This window comes from Heterodontus francisci, chromosome 19 (genome assembly GCF_036365525.1).
Source record: "Heterodontus francisci isolate sHetFra1 chromosome 19, sHetFra1.hap1, whole genome shotgun sequence".
NCBI classification, from domain to species: domain Eukaryota; kingdom Metazoa; phylum Chordata; class Chondrichthyes; order Heterodontiformes; family Heterodontidae; genus Heterodontus; species Heterodontus francisci.
Genome location: NC_090389.1, coordinates 12,014,899 through 12,033,797, shown reverse-complemented (window position 1 = coordinate 12,033,797; position 18,899 = coordinate 12,014,899). Strand labels below are relative to the sequence as shown.

Genomic DNA, 18,899 nt, shown 5'->3' with positions numbered 1-18,899 from the left:
TTCCTCCAGTCCGAAAAACGTCCAATAATCACTACTCTCTGTTTCCTGTCACTCAACCAATTTTGTATCCATGTTGCTACTGTCCCTTTTATTCCATGGGCTCTAACTTTCCTGACAAGCCTGTTATGTGGCACTTCATCAAATACCTTTTGGAAGTCCATGTACACCATACCAACCACATTACCCTCATCAACCCTCTCTGTTACTTCATCAAAAAACTCGAGCAAGTTAGTTAAACACAATTTTCCCTTAATAAATCTGTGCTGCTTTTCCTTAATTAACCCACATTTGTCCATGTGACTATTAATTTTGTCCTGAATTATTGTTTCTAGAAGCTTCTCCACCAACCAAAGGTTAAACTGACTGGCCTGTAGCCAAGGCTTATCTTTACACCCTTTTTTGGACAAGGGTGTATCATTTGCATTATCCAGTCCTCTGGAACTGAATCTGAAGACGACTGGAAAATTATGGCCAATGTCTCCGCAAGTTCCACTCTCACTTCCCTCAGTATCCTTGGATGCATCTCATCTGGTCCTGGTGCCTTATCACCTTTAAGTACAGGCACTTGACCAAATACCTCCTCCTTATCAATTTTAAACCCTTCAAGTGTCTGAACTACATCCTTTCACCATGAGCTGTGCAGCATCTTCTTCCTTGGTAAAAACAGATGCAAAGTATTCATGTAATACCCCAACCATGCCTCATGTCTCTATGCTTATATCCCCTTTTAAGTCCCTAATCAGCCCCGCTCCTCCTTTTACCACCCTTTTACTATTAATATTCATATAGAATACTTCTGGATATTAAACAGGGCTTCCCTGCTCTTCTGACTAAATTTCTTGCCTGGATTGTGCGTTCAGCAGTGAAATTACGTTATTTGTTGCTGACCTTGAAGAAAGCTGTCCACAAAGATCTAGTGATCTCTGTGGCATGGATTTCACCTTTGCCGATGCCAGTTTGAATCTGGTGCCAAGTCAAGGGGATCTGCAGGCATCCTGCAACAGCGATGTCATCAAGCGGGGTAACCAATCACATTGAAGTATTCTCACAGACGCCAAACTAGGAAGTAAAATGCACTGATTATCCTTCACTTTTTAATATGATTTTACAGGATGTTATGGATATGGGGCAGATGGTGTGGAAGGTTTCCACTTTTCACCTCACAACTGACCGTAGACTTTTTTTTACGAGAATTTTGTTTTAGTCCCTGAGTGTTTTAGTGGTCAAATAAACAGACAAATGACAGGTTTTCTTGTAGGATTAAAAGAAAGATAAATTATTTCTTAAACAATACCTGAAAACATTCACAACCTCATCCACTCACACATGCACACACATGACCACACACAAGAGATAGAGATTAGAGGATAGCAATAATTTAAGTCCAATTGTTGTAAAGAGAGTTCATTCTGAAACTGTTTTTGTTTTCTGGGAGGAGTTTTTTGTACAGCGTGGCAGGCCTGGTGTTCCTTTTCTTGGTTCACAGAAGTACTGCAGACTCTTTTGGTTAAGATTCAGTCAAAGTCGGTGGTGAGAAGCCTGTTACAATTTCTCAGGTGGGGTGTTTTCAAGGTCACCTTGCAGTCTCTGCCTCTGTGGTTTAAAGATGTTACAGGAAGGGTCTTCTTTTTAGCTGGAATGGATTTGTCAGCTTCCTGGCTGGCTGGCTTTCAGAGAAGTCTCTTTTTTAAAGAAAAAAACTTATCAGGTTTGGTTTCGGTCAGGTGACCATAGATGCTGTCCCCTGGTGTGTACATACAATGTCTTTGAATGTGAAGCCATTGTTACACAATGGGGTTTAAACATGGCTTAACTTGATAAAGTGGTATTATGTCCCAGCTATTATCTTGGCTTTGAATCCGGAGTCTCTCTGTCTGTGAAGGCCTTTGTCAACCCAGTTCATGGAGATAGCAGCCATTTAGCATTGAATGGACTGTTTCGCACTTTATGGTACTTTCCCCAGAACTAGTCCAGAATTGATGATGGGTTTAGTTTCCAACAGTCCCTATGTATATGTGCAGTACAGGAGGTGTCATTTGACCTCTTACTCCATCTTGTCTGCAGCAAAGGTGTGTCCATTTTTTGGGGTTTAGTTCATCAGTTCATTTTTACAGTTCATAATTGCTCTAGTTCACTTTAGTTCATAACTGTTCCTTTTGTGAGCGTGACAGGAGAGCAAAAGAAATGATTGGGGCATACCCATGAGATTGAGGTAGAAGCTGAAGTGTTAGAAACACTTAAAAAAATTATTTAAAAATGTGGAATTTTATCATAATGGAGAAATTTGACATTCTAAAAATGTAAATTTGTATTTTTCAGAGCCAATGAAGCTGTTCAGCAGTAATTATGAACTTAGTAGGCTGCTAAATACTGAATAACACCTCATTTAACAAGGTGCAACTTTTTCAAGGGTTTTCACAGCAAGACTAATAGCGTAAAAGGGCAAGTTCTCATCAGTTCAATGATTTCTAATGATTGTAGTCTGTGGGGGCTTCAACAGTACACCCTATGAGGAAGCATAGAATTACTGACAGCAACTTCTGGATGTCCACATTATTCTGCTTCTGTGTGGACTTCCAAAGCTAATGTCCATTTCAGAGGAGTAAAGATGGCAATCACTTACAGTTTCTCCTTCACTATGACTGCAAAATTTGGGACAGTGTACTGCAGCAGCAGGAAGCAGGAGGAAAGTCAGGCCCTTTGATTTTTTTTCATGCCGTCCTCAGCTTTTTTTCTAAACAGTTTAAATCCTCGCTCTGTCACTGCCACCTCATTCCAGTACGTGGCATTCACCAGCTGATAGCTCTCTGAGCTCCAACAGTAGCAATGGCACCTTCACAGAAGAGCTACTCCTCGGTTTAATATTTTTGAAATTACTTTAAAAAAGTACTTTTGAAATGAGTGATTATATTGTCACTGTCTCTCTATGCTGGTGTAATGAGAGAGGAATAATTGACAATCTAGTGGTGCGAGACCTCTCGGGGATGAGCGACCATAATGTGATAGAATTCTTCATCAAGATGGAGAGTGACGTAGTTGATTCTGAGACAAGGGTCCTGAATCTTAGTAAAAGGAAACTACGAAGGTATGAGGCATGAGTTGGCCATGACGGATTGGGAAACATTACTTAAAGGGATGATGGTGGATAGGCAATGGCAAACATTTAAAGAGTGCATGGATAAACTGCAACAATTGTTTATCCCTGTCTGGCGCAAAAGTAAAACAGGAAAGGTAGCCAAACCATGGCTTACAAGGGAAATTAGAGATAGCATTAGATCCAAGGAAGAGGCATATAAATTTGCCAGGAAAAACAACACACCTGAGGATTGGGAGCAGTTTAGAATTCAGCAAAGGAGGACCACAGGATTGATTAAGAAGGGGAAAATAGAGTACGAGAGCAAGCTTGCGGGGAATATAAAAACCGACTGTAAAAACTTCTATAGGTATGTGAAGAGGAAAAGATTGGTGAAGACAAATGTTGGTCCCTTACAGTCAGAAACAGGGGAATTTATTATGGGGAATAAAGAAATGGCTGACCAACTAAATGCATACTTTGTTTCTGTCTTCACAAAGGGGGAGACAAATATCCTACCAGAAATGTTGGGAAACACAGGGCTTAGTGAGAGAGAGGAACTGAAAGAAATCAGTATTAGTAGAGAAATGGTGTGTTGATGGGATTGAAGGCTGACAAATCCCCAGGGCCTGATGGTATGCATCCCATGGTACTTAAGGAAGTGGCCCTAGAAATAGTGGATGCATTGTGGTCATCTTCCAAGATTCTATAGACTCTGGAACAGTTCCTACAGATTGGAGGGTAACTAATGCAACCCCACTATTTAAAAAGGGAGGTAGGGAGAAAGCAGGGAATTTATAGACCAGTCAGCCTGACGTTGGTAGTGGAGAAAATTCTCGAGTCCATTATCAAAGATTTTATAGCAGAGCACTTAGAGAACAGTGGTAGAATCGGGCAGAGTCAGCATGGATTTACGAAAGGGAAATCTTGCTTGACAAATCTACCAGAATTCTTCGAGGATGTAACTAGTAGATTTGATGAGGGGGGGCCAGTGGATGTGTTTTATTTGGACTTTCAGAAGGCTTTCGACAAAGTCCTACATAAGAGATTAGCATGTAAAATTAAAGCGCATGGGATTGGGGGTAGTGTATTGCAATGGATAGAAAATTGGTTGGTGGACAGAAAACAAAGAGTAGGGATATAAATGGGTCTTTTTCTGAATGGCAGGCAGTGACTAGTGGGGTACTGCAGGGATCGGTGCTAGGACCCCAGCTATTCATAATTATACATTAATGATTTAGATGAGGGAACTAAATGTAATATCTGCAAATTTGCAGATGACATAAAACTGGGTGGGAGAGTGAGTTGTGAGGAGGATGCAGAGAGGCTTCAGGGTGATTTGGACAAGTTGAGTGAGTGGGCAAATGCATGGCAGATGCAGTATAATGTGGATAAATGTGAGGCTATCCACTTTGGTAGCAAAAACAGGAAGGCAGATTTTTATCTGAACAGCTATGAACTATGAGAGGGGAATATGCAACGAGACCTGGGTGTTCTCCTACACCAGTCACTGAAGGTAAGCATGCAGGTGCAACAGATGGTTAAAAAAGGCAAATAGCATGTTGGCCTTCATAGCGAAAGGATTCGAGTACAGAAGCAGGGATGTCTTGCTGCAATTATACAGGGCCTTGGTGAGGCCACACCTGGAATATTATGTGCAGTTTTGGTCTCCTTATCTGAGGAAGGATGTTCTTGCTATAGAGGGAGTGCAGCGAAGGTTTACCAGACTGATTCCTGGGATGGTGGGACTGACATATAAGGAGAGACTGAGTCGGTAAGGATTATACTCGCTGGAGTTCAGAAGAGTGAGGGGGAATCTCATAGAAACCTATAAAATTCTAACAGGACTGACAGGCTAGATGCAGGAAGGATGTTCCCGATGGTGGGGGAGTCCAGAACCAGGGGTCATAGTCTAAGGATACGGGGTAAATCTTTCAGGACTGAGATGAGGAGAAATTTCTCCACCCAGAGAGTGGTGAGCCTGTGGAAGTCGCTACCACAGAAAGCAGTTGAGGCCAAAACATTGTATGTTTTCAAGAAAGAGTTAGATATAGCTCTTGGGCCCAAAGGGGTCAAACGGTATGGGGCGAAAGCAGGAACAGGTTACTGAGTTGGATGATCAGCCATGATCATAATGAATGGCGAAGCAGGCTCGAAGGGCCGAATGGCCTACTCCTGCTCCTATTTTCTATGTTTCTAAATAAACAAAACACAATCATCTCACTAGTCGCAAACATAGCAGCACATTTGTTGATTTTAATCTGAGGAGTAGGAGTGCTCCACAAAAATACTACAGCTCGCTGCTGGCTCAAGTTCCACCTCCTCTAGGGTTGTCTCACCCCCAACACCATCACCCCACCATCACCAGTTCAGACCTGCTGGTTGGTTCAATGCTTGAGTTGGCCAATTTCCTGCCATCTCACAACCAGCGAGCTGCAAAGGTATGCCTACTGGGTACCTGTAGTTCACCGGTGGAATTTACATGGGGCTTGAACCCAATAATTGTTGGAGATTCCTGACACTGGCTTCGCATGAGGCTGCTCTTTAGCCTTTCTACTTGTTGCGGACGGAAGCTGAATTTTCTCTCAGAGACAGTATCACAGACATAGGCTCCAGTCATTTCTGTGGGGAATCTTTCTGATCTCGTGCTGTGGATGCGTCGGAAACCCTGAAGAAACAGCACAAAGGTCTAGGGTTTCTGCCAACATACCACCAATGTTAAGCGGAGAGATCGGGGAATACGCTGCAAAAATTGTACCCAGAGTGAAGGAAGCTAATGTCCCCCAGTCTTTCTCCTAGATCAGAATATTATAGGGTGTCAGATGTAGAAAAGGCTGAAATTATTGGTCAGCACTTTGTTCAACCTCTGGTCAGCAGGTTTCTATCAAAACCTTCTGGACTAAATTTTGTATTTGAGCCTAATAAAGATTGTAAAAGGAGGAAGTCAAAAGGTTGAAATGTGATTGCATTCATTCCCAAATGTGCTTGAGTATATAGAAATGATTAAGAGGAGACTGGGAGCATTCTTAACTCCTCATTCAATGCCAATGAATAATTATACTCTAATCAAATCGTCTGCTTAGTAGAAGCTGTTTAATAAATGCAGCCCAAAATGAAAGTGTAAAATTCCCACTTAACTCTGTCATGCCACTTTCATCGCTCTTTGATCATTTCCTTTTTAGCTTCAGCCTTGGCTCAGTGATAGTACTCTCTCACCTGTCAGTCAGAAGGTTGTTGGTTCAAGTCCCACTTCAGAGACCGGAGGACATAATCTAGTTTGACACTCCAGTGCAGTACTGAGGGAGTGCTGCAGTGCTGGAGGTGCCATCTTTCAGATAAAACATTAAACCGCCTGCCCTCTCAAGTGGACTTGGAGAGTTGTGAGAATGTGGAACTCACTACCGCAAGGAGTAGCTGAGATGAGTAGCATAGATGCATTTAAGAGGAAGCTAGGTAAATGCATGAGGGAAGAAGGAATAGAAGGATATGTTGATAGGGTGAGATGAAGTAAGGTGGGAGGAGATACATGACAACCATAAACACTGGTATACACCAGTAGAGTCAAATAGCATGTTTCTGTGCTGTAAATTCTGTGTAATTCTATGTAAAAGATCCCATGGCACTACTCGGGAGAACAGCAGGGGAATTCACCTGGTAATATCTGATCATTATCTCACTGTGGGACCTTACTGTGGCCTAATTGGCTGCCATGCTTGCCTCCATTACAACAATGGCGAGACTTCAAAACTACTTCATTGGCTGTGAAGTGATTGGGATGTTCTCAGTTTGTGAAAGGTACTTTACAAATTTAAAGTCCTTCTGAAGATATTTGTTAAACGTGCTTCCATTTTTTATGTCATACATTTTTCTTTCCCTTCTGTCTGAAGCTGCTTTATAATTTCCAGCATTGTCTCATGGGATATGACACTTACATGCCACTAAGTCATAACGTTCCATGTAACTGAAACATTATCTTGTTACAATTTGCATTTATCTAGCGCCTTTAATGCAGTACAACATTCCAGAGGGATGTCACAGGAGCGTTATCAGACAAAATATGACACTGAGCCACATAAGAAAATAAGAAATAGAAGCAGCAGTACACCATACAGCCCATTGAGGCTGCTCCACCATTCAATACAATCATGGCTGATCGTGGGCTTGAACTCCACTTTCCCGCCTGCTCCCCATATCCCTTGATTCCCTCAAAGACCAAAAATCTCTCTATCCCAGTGTTAAGAACATAAGAAATAGGAGCAGGAGTAGGCCATTCAGCCCCTCAAGCCTGCCCCACCATTCAGTAAGATCACGGCTGATCTGTCCCAGGTCTCAACTCCTCTTTCGGGCCTGCTCCGCATAACCCTCGGCTCCCCGAGATTTCAAAAATCTATCTACCTTTTCCTTAAATAGATTTAGTGACCTAGCCTCCAAAATTCTCTGTGGTAGAGAATTCCAGAGATTCACCACCCTCTGAGAGAAGAAATTCCTTCGCATCTCAGTATTAAATGTGTGCCCCCTTATTCTGTAACTATGTCCCCTAGTTCGAGATTCCCCCACCAGTTGAAACATATTCTCAACATCTACCCTGTCAAGCCCCCTTAGAACCTTCTATGTTTCAATAAGATCACCTCGAATTCTTCTAAACTCCAATGAGTAAAGGCCTAACCTGTTTAGCCGTTCTTAATAAGACAATCCCTTCATTCCAGGAATCAGCCTAGAGAACCTTTTCTGAACTGCCTCCAATGCTAGTATGTCCTTCCTTAAATCTATTCAACAATGGAGTATCCACTACACTCTGGGATAGAGAATTCCAAATATTCGCAACCTTTTGAGTGAAGAAATTTCTTGCTGTCTCAGTCCTAAATGATCATTCCCTTATCCCGAGACCGTGCCCCCGCATTTTAGATTCCCCAGCAAGTGGAAACAATCTCTCAGTATCTATGCTGTCAAGTTCCTTCAGAATCTTGTAAGTTTCAATGAGAGTACCTCTCATTCTTCAAAACTCCAGAGAATACAGGCCCAATTTACTCAGCCTCTCATCATAGGACAACCCTCTCATCTCAGGGACTAATCTAGTTAACCTTTGCTGCACTGCCTCCAATGAAAATCTATCCTTCCTTAAATGTGGAGACCAAAACTGCACACAGTATTTCAGATGTGGTCTCACCAAACCCCTGTACAATTGTAGTAAGACTTCTTAATTCTTGTACCCCAATCACCTTGCAATAAAGGCCAACATCCCATTCGCCTTCCTAATTGCTCGTTGTACCTGCATGCTAACTGTATTCCTTGTATGAGTACACCAAGTCTCTCAGAACATTAACAAGTTTCACACCTTTTAAAAAAATATCCTGCTCTTCTATTCTTACGACCAAAGTGAATAACTTCACACTACCCCACATTACACTCCAACTGTCACCTTGTTGCCCCCTCACTTAACTTGTCTACGTGTCCGCCTCACAGCTTGCATTTCCACCTACCTGTGTACCATCAGCAAACATAGATACATTACTCTCTGTCTCTTTGTCTAAGTCATCACCTCGTTACAGTGTGACATGTCACCATGACATCACCATGTTACAGTGTGACATATAACTGGAACGTCATCTCGTTACAATGTGACATGTAATCATGACATCACAATGTTACAGTGTTACATATAACTGAAACATCATGTTGTTAGTGTGTGACATGCAACCATGACGTCACCTCGTTACAGTGTGACATGTAACCACCATGTTACAGTGTGACATATAACTGGAACATCATCTTGTTACAGTGTGAATTGCAACTGAAATATCACCATGTTACAGTGTGACATTTAACTGGAACATCACCTCATGACAGTGTGGATTGTAACCATGATATCACCATGTTACAGTCTGACATATAACTGAATATCACCTGGTTAGAGTGTGAATTGTAACTGAAACATCAGCTTGTTACAGTGTGACATGTAATGGGAACATCACCTTATTACAGTGTGAATTGTAACTGGAACATCATCTCATTACAGTGTGACATGTAACTGGAACTTCACCATGTTGCAGTGTGACATATAACAGGAACAGCATCCTGTCACAGTGTGACATGTAACCATGACGTCACCATGTTACAGTGTGACATATATCTGGAACATCACCTTGTTACAGTGTGACATATATCTGGAACATCACCTTGTTACAGTGTGAATTGTAACTGAAACATCACCTTGTTACAGTGTGAATTGTAACTGAAACATCACCTCATTACAGTGTGAACTGTAACTGGAAAATCACCTCGTTACAGTGTGACATGTAACTGGAACACCAGCTCGGTACAGTGTGATTTGAAACCGAAACATCACCTTGTCACAGTATGAATTGGAACTGAAACATCAGCTTGTTACAGTGTGACATGTAACGGGAACATCACCTCGTTACAGTGTGACATGTAACGGGAACATCACCTCGTTACAGTGTGACATGTAACGGGAACATCACCTCGTTACAGTGTGACATGTAACGGGAACATCACCTCGTTACAGTGTGACATGTAACTGGAACACCAGCTTGTCACAGTGTGACATATAACTGGAACATCACCTTGTTACAGTGTGAACTGTAACTGAAACGTCACCATGTTACAGGGTGAATTGTAACTAATAACATCACCTCATTACAGTGTGAATTGTAACTGGAACATCACCTCATTACAGTGTGACATGTAACTGCAACACCAGCTCGGTACAGTGTGAATTGCAACTGAAACATCAGCTTGTTACAGTGTGACATTTAACTGAAACATCACCATGTTACAGCATGAATTGCAACTGGGCGGCGCAGTGGTTAGCACCGCAGCCTCACAGCTCCAGGGACCCGGGTTCGATTCTGGGTACTGCCTGTGCGGAGTTTGCAAGTTCTCCCTGTGTCTGCATGGGTTTACGCCGGGTCTACGGTTTCCTCCCACCTCCAAAGACTTGCAGGTTGATAGGTAATTTGGCCATTGTAAATTGCCCCTAGTGTAGGTAGGTGGTAAGAGAATTGTGGGGATGTGGTAGAGAATATGGGATTAATGTAGGATTAGTATAAATGGGTGGTTGTTGGTCGGCACAGACTCGGTGGGCTGAAGGGCCTGTTTCAGTGCTGTATCTCTAAATAAAATAAAAAATAATATGAAACATCAACTCATTACAATGTGAATTGTAACTGGAACATCACCTCGTTACAGTGTGACATGCAACTGGAACACCAGCTTGATACAGTGTGAATTGCAACTGAAACATCAGCTTGTTACAGTGTGACATGTAACTGGAAGACCACCTTGTTACAGAGTGACATATAACTGGAATATCATCTCATTACAGTGTGAATTGTAACTGAAACATCACCTCATTACAATGTGAATTGTAACTGGAACATCAGCTTGTTACAGTGTGACATATAACTGGAACAACACCTCATTACAGTGTGACATGTAAGTGAAACATCACCTCATTACAATGTGAATTGTAACTGGAACATCAGCTTGTTACAGTGTGACATTGTAACTGAAACAGTACCTCATTACAGTGTGACATGTAACTGAAACAGTACCTAATTACAGTGTGACATGTAACTGGAACAACACCTCATTACAGTGTGACATGTAACTGGAACAACACCTCATTACAGTGTGACATGTAACTGCAACATCAGCTCGTTTCAGTGTGACATGTAAACATGACATCACCATCTTACTGTGTGAATTGTATTTGGAACATCAGCTCATTACAGTGCGATATGTAACTGGAACGGCAAAGATGCAGTATCTTCTTAACCTAATCTTTCTTCTCATTTCCCCCTCACTCCTCACCCACGCTGTCTTCAGACTGACACAAAGCAGATGGTACAGTCATGCACCTTTTACTTCACTGCCCATTATCCCACTCTCTGCAGCACAGCCTCAGCCTTGTGCCTTTCTCCTTTCAGATTCCCAAGAAGTGCAGCCTGGTCGGGCAGTGGAGGTACAGCAAGGAGAGAGTGATGATGAAGACTCCCATCATTTGATTTCACACTCACAGCCACCAGCTAGGATACTGTCACTACACAATTTTAGAGGATAGGATAGAGGTGGAATCTGCTTATGGTGAGACACTGGACACGAGTGGCCTGCAGCCAGGGCAGGGGGCAAGGACAGTACAGCTGCCAGTTCGCCAGAGGGCGAGCTCGCACATGGGTCCTGCTGCAGTGGACTCAGATGAGCACTTCGATGGAAAAGCCTACAGAAGAACGCTGATGGGTATGCATAGCCAAATGCTTTGTGTATTGGGAAGCTTGCGATCAATGTCATGGAGGAATCCAGCATCAACTGGGCATAGGGTTTTGCACAGAACTAGCATCCCATCCTTTCCTGCATAGAAGTAGTGACCAATTCCATCAGCACACTTGTGGACCCAACCATGATTCAGTATCTGATGGTTGATGCCTCTGCGTCCATTGCAGCACAAGCAGCTTGCATCAGAAGTCTGAGTGCTGCAGTGGAAGCTCAGACTGAAGTCATGCAAGATCAGACTGCTGCCATCATAACTGTAGATTACAATGTGCAAAAGGCTTTGCAGGATATCACTGCAACCCACAGCAACAGATTACAAGGATTTCTGAGGCACATCCTGTGGGAGTGGCAGGCCCTCCACGGAGCACAAATCTGCTGTCCTCTCTCAGGATGACAGCATTCCTGCTCTCACTCCTGACACTCCACCAGTGCCCTTGCCTTTGCCAGTCAGCTAGCCAGTCCAGATTGCAGCCACCAATGCCAAGATGGTACACTCTGCAGCTGGCCTTCATGACCCAGACATGGTCAAGGTCATCCTCCCAGGCCATCTGCAGTCTCTTTCACTGAAAGTCAACAGACTACCACCAGCCATGCTGCAGCCACTGTTGTAGAACGGAGTAGTGGCATTAGGAAAGGCAAAGGCCAATGGAAGACAGGCACCAAAGGAATGCACAAGTTTGATTAGTTAACTTTTGTATGCAATATGGAATAATTTCATTCATAAATTTGGTTTGGAAAGTTATTTTGTGGTGGCTTTTATTTTTGCCAAGCGGATGTTGTGATGGTTAGTGACAGAGGGAAGGTAAGGTGTGGACCCATTGATGAATGGAGAATTGGGGTTGTGGTTTATGGTATCGCACTCAGATGAGTTCTTCATGAACAACCCAGCCCAAAAGGAGTTATCTAGGTTACCTCTTCTCTTCCTCATGCTCCTGCTCCTCAGCTGCTTGCAGTGTACTGGTGCAAGGACTGACCCTCATAATGGCGAGCTTGTACAACATACAGCAAACCATGATGAATCCCGACACCTTGATTATTGTAGGACTCCTCTAGAGTGGTCCAGGCAGTGGAAGTGTTGTTTCAGCATGCCAATGGTCTGCTCTATCAGATATCTTGTGGGAATGTGGCTTTCATTGTATGCTGCACACATGTGCATGGGTTGTGCACTGGAGGCTTCAGCCATTCAGCGGATAGCCTTTGTCACCCAGTAGCCGCCCGATGTCTAGTCATGGTGGCTCAAGTGCAGCTGGCACAGCGCACTGATGTAGAATGAAGACATCATGACTACTGCCAGGGTACTGGGCATTGACCTGGTTGATTCTCTGCCTATGATCACACACCAGCTGGATGCTGAAGGAGTGGAATCTCTTTCCATTTCGGTAGAGGGCAGAGTTGACATGCGGCACCTGCAAAGCAACATGCGTGCAGTCAATGGTACCATGCACCACGGTGAAGCCCAAAATCCTAGCAAAGCTGTGTGTTTGTTCCTGCTGCTCTCTGGCAAGAGAGAAATGTATTCAACTCTCAATGAATAGACAAGTTCAGTAAGTTCCCTTATGCAACAGGGGATGGCAAACTGCAAGATGTTACAACTATCTCCAGTTCAAGCCTGGAAGGAGTCTGACACATAAAAGTTCATCGCCACAATCACCTTTACAGCCACTGGCAATGTGGTTCTTGCCCTACTCTGAGGTTGCAGTGTGTCTGCAGCAGGTGGCAGATTTCAGTGAGGACATCCTTTCTGACGCGCAGGCATCATATACTTTGTTCCTTGTTGAGGTTCAGGTTGGAGAATGGCTGTCTGAACACCCTGGGCAGTTATAGCCTTCTTCTGAGACCCCTTCTCTCTCTCCTCCTTCTCCCTCTTTTAGGAGCTTGTCCTGCTCTCAGCTCATTCTCCAAGTCATGCTCAGGGATAGGCACCAACATGCTACCCCATGGACATTTGACAAAATTATTGACTCAGCCATGAACATGGGGGTAATTAAGCTGTATATAAAGTGTATAGCTAATCTAATGCCATCAAAACACATTACAATTGAAAAGACATTTCTCCCTATAAATAAAGTAGCTAAGCATACAAACATCAATGGAGAGCAGCAATACCAATGCAAATTACTTTTGCTGACAGAATACAGCTAGTTACACCTTGTCACAAGGCTGTAGATGGACCTTATCGGATGACCTCTGTGAATTCACACTGTGTCAGGAGTGCAAATTCATCCAATAAACCATGAAACACAAGGGCAGGATTGTTATTGTGGTTATTGAGGTGTGGCAGTAGAAAAATCAGCAACAGGAAGATAGACCATTTCTCACTGGTGTCACAAGACAACGTAACCCGTGATGGTCAATGTTTGTGCAACTTCTTCACCTGCTTGTAATATGGGTTTGAAGACAGGGCAGCCAACAAAAGGGCAGTGATCTCCAAATCAGGAGAATGTTATAGGATGGAGCAGATAGCACTTCAGAAGAGTCATGTAAAATAGAAGGCAGAGTGGGACAGGAAGGGACAGAGAGATTAACGGTAGGTAGCCAAGACTAGTTTATTCATCTTGACAGGCTGTTAAACTAGGTCCTGGATTCTAAAACACAGAAACAACAGCATCTCTCATGGACAAAATTTCATTTACTCACCAAAGCTAGTGACAAAATTAGATAAACACAATTACAAATAAAGAGCGCCCGTCAGCTCCTCCAATAAAGCAATTCTCTTAAATTCACTTATATTTATATTTCAGTCTATCACTGTCAATTCCAATTCAGCCCTGGCAAGATAATTATTAATACAAAGTTTTTCTGCAAAAGTTTGAGTGGTTGTTACTACATGCATTATTCAGTTACAAAATGTTTAGTCACTATCTAAGATTGTACTCCAGAGTAACCAATTTATATCCAAGCCAAATCTCTTACCTGTTAGCAAAAGTGCACTTTTAATGTAATGCAATTATATGATACAGACAACTTTCAAATGACATTGACCACTCAGGTTATCTGCCCTCAAACTGGATAGTAAATGATACACATTACGGTTACAGATCTTTGACATGCTTGTAAACCTTGTCTTTAATCCAATTCACAGCAAAAAAAAATCAGTTAATGACTGGTCCTAACATGGTCATTTGAAACATAATAAATTTTTACTATGTTTTCCCCGACAGTTTTTAAAACTGCAAATGCAAAATGGATTTTGTTAAGGAATCATACACAGTTCATCATAAATTAAGGTTTATTAAAGCTATCCATTACATTATATTTACTGACTATTGTATATGGGTCAGCAGCATCCTATTTTAGCCAATACCACTTAGCCCCATTACACCATACTCTTGTATTCATGAGGAACTTACAGTGCTGAGGTCTGGAAATTCTTTGGATTTTCTTGCCTGTTTTCCCCTCAATACAAGTTCTGGAACAATGTCATTCCAAATGGATAGCAGCGGAATTGCGACATTTATATAGAAGTAAAAGTCCGGCAACTTGTCACTGAGCTTGTGTCCCAAGTGCAAGTAATGCATGTCAGAGTGTAGAAATTGAGACATTCCCTCAGTGACTTTTCCCATTTCAAATGAGTTTACATAACACAAGCCTTTAAACATGTGTTTTAAAATAACCTAGCTGCTAGGTTATTTTAAAACACCAGGTTAAAGGCTTGGAGCAGAGGTGACCATCCATTTTGCGTGGGGGGCCACATTACAATTTTGGTCTTACATAAGGGCCCGGTGAGACAATTGCGGAAAGATAAAGGCATTGGAAATTTATCTCACTATTACTCAAAACAACAAATGTGCATTTTTGTGAAGAAGATTTTAATGTGAAAACTAATTTATTGACTTACTTTCTCGTCACTATGTTGGACTCTGATTTAGTTAGATACCTGGCGTTTCTTTCTGCCTGCACACTTCTTGTAGTGATGCGGAGTATTCTGGATAGATGTCCAGTTAGGAGTGATCTTGATCGCTCTCTCTCCCTCCTCTCTCTCTCAGTGTTCCCCCTCACTGTGTCATCCCCCCCTCTCTGCGTCGTTCCCCCCACCGCTATTGTTCCCTCCCTTCTGTGTCATTCCCTCCCTATGTGTCATTCCCCCCTCTCTGTGTCAGCCCCGCACTCTCTAACCCCCTCTCTCTCTCTTTCCCCTCTCTCAATTCCCACCATTCTCTCACTCTGTCTCCCTGCTCTCTCTCTCTCTCCCTGTGACCTTGTTCTCTCTCTCCCTGTGACCTTGTTCTCTCTCTCTCTGTGACCTTGTTCTCTCTCTCCCCCACTCTCTCTCCCCCTCTCCCTCTATCTGTCCCCAGCTCTGTTTGTCTCCCCACTCTCTGTCCCTTAATCTATATTACAATATATATTAATGAGAGATGAAGAGGCTGAGTAATGTATCTAGGTTTGCTGATGATACAAAGGCAGGTGGAAAGGTAAGCTGTGGGGAGGACACAGAGAGACTACAAAGAGATATAGACAGGTTAAGTGAGAGGGCAACAAGATGACAGATGGAGTATAATATAGGCAAGTGTGAAGTTATTTACTTTGGTCATAAGAACAGAAAAGCAGAATTTTTTTAAAAGGTGTGAGACTTGTAAGTATTGATGTTCAAAGAGACTTGGGTATGTTTGTACAAGGAATGCAGAAAGTTAGCATGTAGGTACAGCAAGCGATTAGGAAGGCAAATGGCATGTTGGCCTTTATTGCAAGGGGATTGAAGTACAGGAATAAAGAAATCTTGCTACAGTTGTACAGGGTTTAGGTGAGACCACATCTGGAGTGCCGTGTGCAGCTTTGGTCTCCACATTTAAGAAAGGATATACTTACATTGGAGGTGGAACAGCTAAGGTTTGTTGAATTGGTCCCTGGGATGAGGGGGTTGTCCTATGATGAGAAGCTGAGTAAAGTGGGCCTATATTCTCTGGAGTTTAGAAGAATGAGGGGCGATCTTACTGAAACACACAAGATTCTGAAGGGGCTGGATTATTTCCAGAGATATTATTTCCACTGGTCGGGGAATCTAAAACACGGGGGCACAGTCTCAGGATAAGGGACCGACCATTTAGGCCTGAAATGAGGAGAAATTACTTCACTCAAAGTGGTTGATAATCTTTGTAATTCAGCATCCACAACCCACAGCAAAGGGTTGTGGATGCTCCATTGTCGAATACATTTAAGATTGGGATAGAGAGATTTTTGGACTCTCAGGGAATCAAGGGATATGGCAAGTGGGCAGGAAAGTGGAGTTAAAGCCTAAGATCAGCCATCATCATGTTGAATGGCAGTGCAGGCTCAATGGGTCATAGTCTACTCTTGCTCCTGTTTCTTGTGTTTCGTGTGTGTGTGTGTGTGTGTGTGTGTGTGTGTGTGTGTGTGTGTGTGTGTGTGTGTGTGTCTTTCTCTCTCTGTCCCCACCTCTCTCTCTCTGTTCCCCCTATACTTGCTCTCTCTCTTTCTCTCCTCCCTCTCTGTTCACTCCATCTCTCTCTGCCCCCCTCTCCCTGTCCTCCCTCTTCCCCCCTCTCTGTCTTCCCCCCATCTCTCTCGTTCCCCCCTTTCTCTCTCTCTCTCTGTCCCCCCCTCAAATTCCACCCCCTGACCGTTTCTTAGAGCGGCAACAGCAGCTTCCGAACTCCGGACAGATTTGTGGTTTTCCAGAGGATTTTTTAAAAACAAATCGGAACCTGCTGGAAAATCTCGAATCTGTCTGAAGTTCAGAAACCGCTGTTCCAGCTCTCAGCACCTGTCCGCTGTGAATATGGAAAGGAATGTTAATGAGCATTAGATAAAGATCTGAGCTTAAAAATTCTAATTCAGCTGTGAAACTGACAGTTGCGATTTTTTTTTAAAGCCAGTCTGGTCGGAAAGAAGAAGCCAATGGAAAATTTTTCATCACTGAAATTACCAGTCATGGACCTCAAAGGCTTTTAGCATGGCCATTGGTGTCCATGTACGGACACGTTGTCGACCCTTGGTCATGCTGTATTCCAAGGGGAATGGCTATTCGTGCACCCGTGTCTGGCAGCAACTGGTTTGTACAGAGGCCTGGAAATCAGCAAAAACTCATTCAGCACCTGCCCACACCTCTCCCTGTAGACTTTTGCAACTTGAAACAACTATAGAAAGCACCAAACACTTGTAAGATTGAAGCAACAGCCAGAAGAAATCAACCTGTAAATAACTTGTAAGTGGCTGATGACCCTGTTAAATAACAATGATGAGGTCCTTCCTGTTGCTGAACATGTGTTCAACTGTACAAGATTAAGAGAGGGTGTTAGCTGGAATGTTGAGCTTCAAAATGGCACTACTGGCGTCAATTCATCGTTGCAAGTCATAATCGCGACTTTGCATATTTCCTGCTACCATTCACTATATATGCTCTAACACTCTCACCAATACGGTATTCATAGTGACATGCCCCAAAAGTATGTGTGTGCACCGCAAACGCCATTTTGAAAGTCTATGGGCGCTTGTAGCCCCAAAAAAACAATTGTAAACAATCCCAATTTTATGCCCACTGTCCATTTATTTTTTATTTATTTAGAGATACAGCACTGAAACAGGCCCTTCGGCCCACCGAGTCTGTGCCGACCAACAACCACCCATTTATACTAACCCTACAGTAATCCCATATTCCTTACCACCTACCTACACTAGGGGCAATTTACAATGGCCAATTTACTTATCACTTGCAAGTCTTTGGCTGTGGGAGGAAACCGGAGCACCCGGCGAAAACCCACGCGGTCACAGGGAGAACTTGCAAACTCCGCACGGGCAGTACCCAGAATTGAACCCGGGTCCCTGGAGCTGTGAGGCTGCGGTGCTAACCACTGCGCCACTGTGCTGCCCAAATTAATTTCCTTGATATCTGTATGTGAAGTTAGAGGTACTCTCTGTTATTTACCTGTGATGTCTGTATGTGCATTATCATACAGTCTAGTATTTGATGTTTTTATGTTCATTAAGGTACTTTCTATGTAGGTATGTGCGTTAGGATACAGTCTATTACTTACTTGTGATGTTGATATGCATATGTGCATGGGTATCTGTCACTTACCTGTGTCTGTATGTGCATCGTCTGTCTCATCCTCTTCCTGCTTCTTGTCAGCCTCCTTTAGTTCAGGTACATAGAAGTCACCCTGCCGTGCCAGAGGACACATGAAGTAGATCATGTCTCCACGATAGATCTCCAGGCAGGGGTGGGCACACAGCTTCCGTTCCTAAAGAAAAAGAAAAGTAAGAGTTGTAAAAAATTGAATCACATTAAACTAACTTCAGTCATAAAGTCTGTATGAGTAGCTGCACACTAATGGTTGGCAGGAGATAAGACATTAGTGAGTGTTTGGTTAAAGTACCTGGCATCACAGTGCATAAGATAGCATAGTGAGACGATGATGCAATTACTAAAGAAACTTTCCAACCGAAAGAAACCAGTTAACTCTTTTTCTCTCTGCACAGATGCTTGCCAGACCTGCTGAGTATTTCCAGCAGGTTCTGGGTTCAGCTCTGAAAGACACCGTTGCAATGAAGTTACTCTGGAAGCTCCAATCCC

The 18,899-nt window shown here is 43.0% G+C and overlaps 1 protein-coding gene across 1 annotated transcript in view; it reads right to left on the bottom strand.

The window, feature by feature from the left end:
• Positions 1 to 18,899, bottom strand: part of LOC137379957 (testis-expressed protein 264-like) — a 456,807-nt gene that overhangs the window by 82,435 nt on the left and 355,473 nt on the right. Inside the window, exon 3 of the mRNA XM_068051380.1 lies at positions 18,405 to 18,567. Coding sequence (XP_067907481.1) covers positions 18,405 to 18,567 — 163 coding nt within the window. The remainder of the gene's footprint in view (positions 1 to 18,404; positions 18,568 to 18,899) is intronic.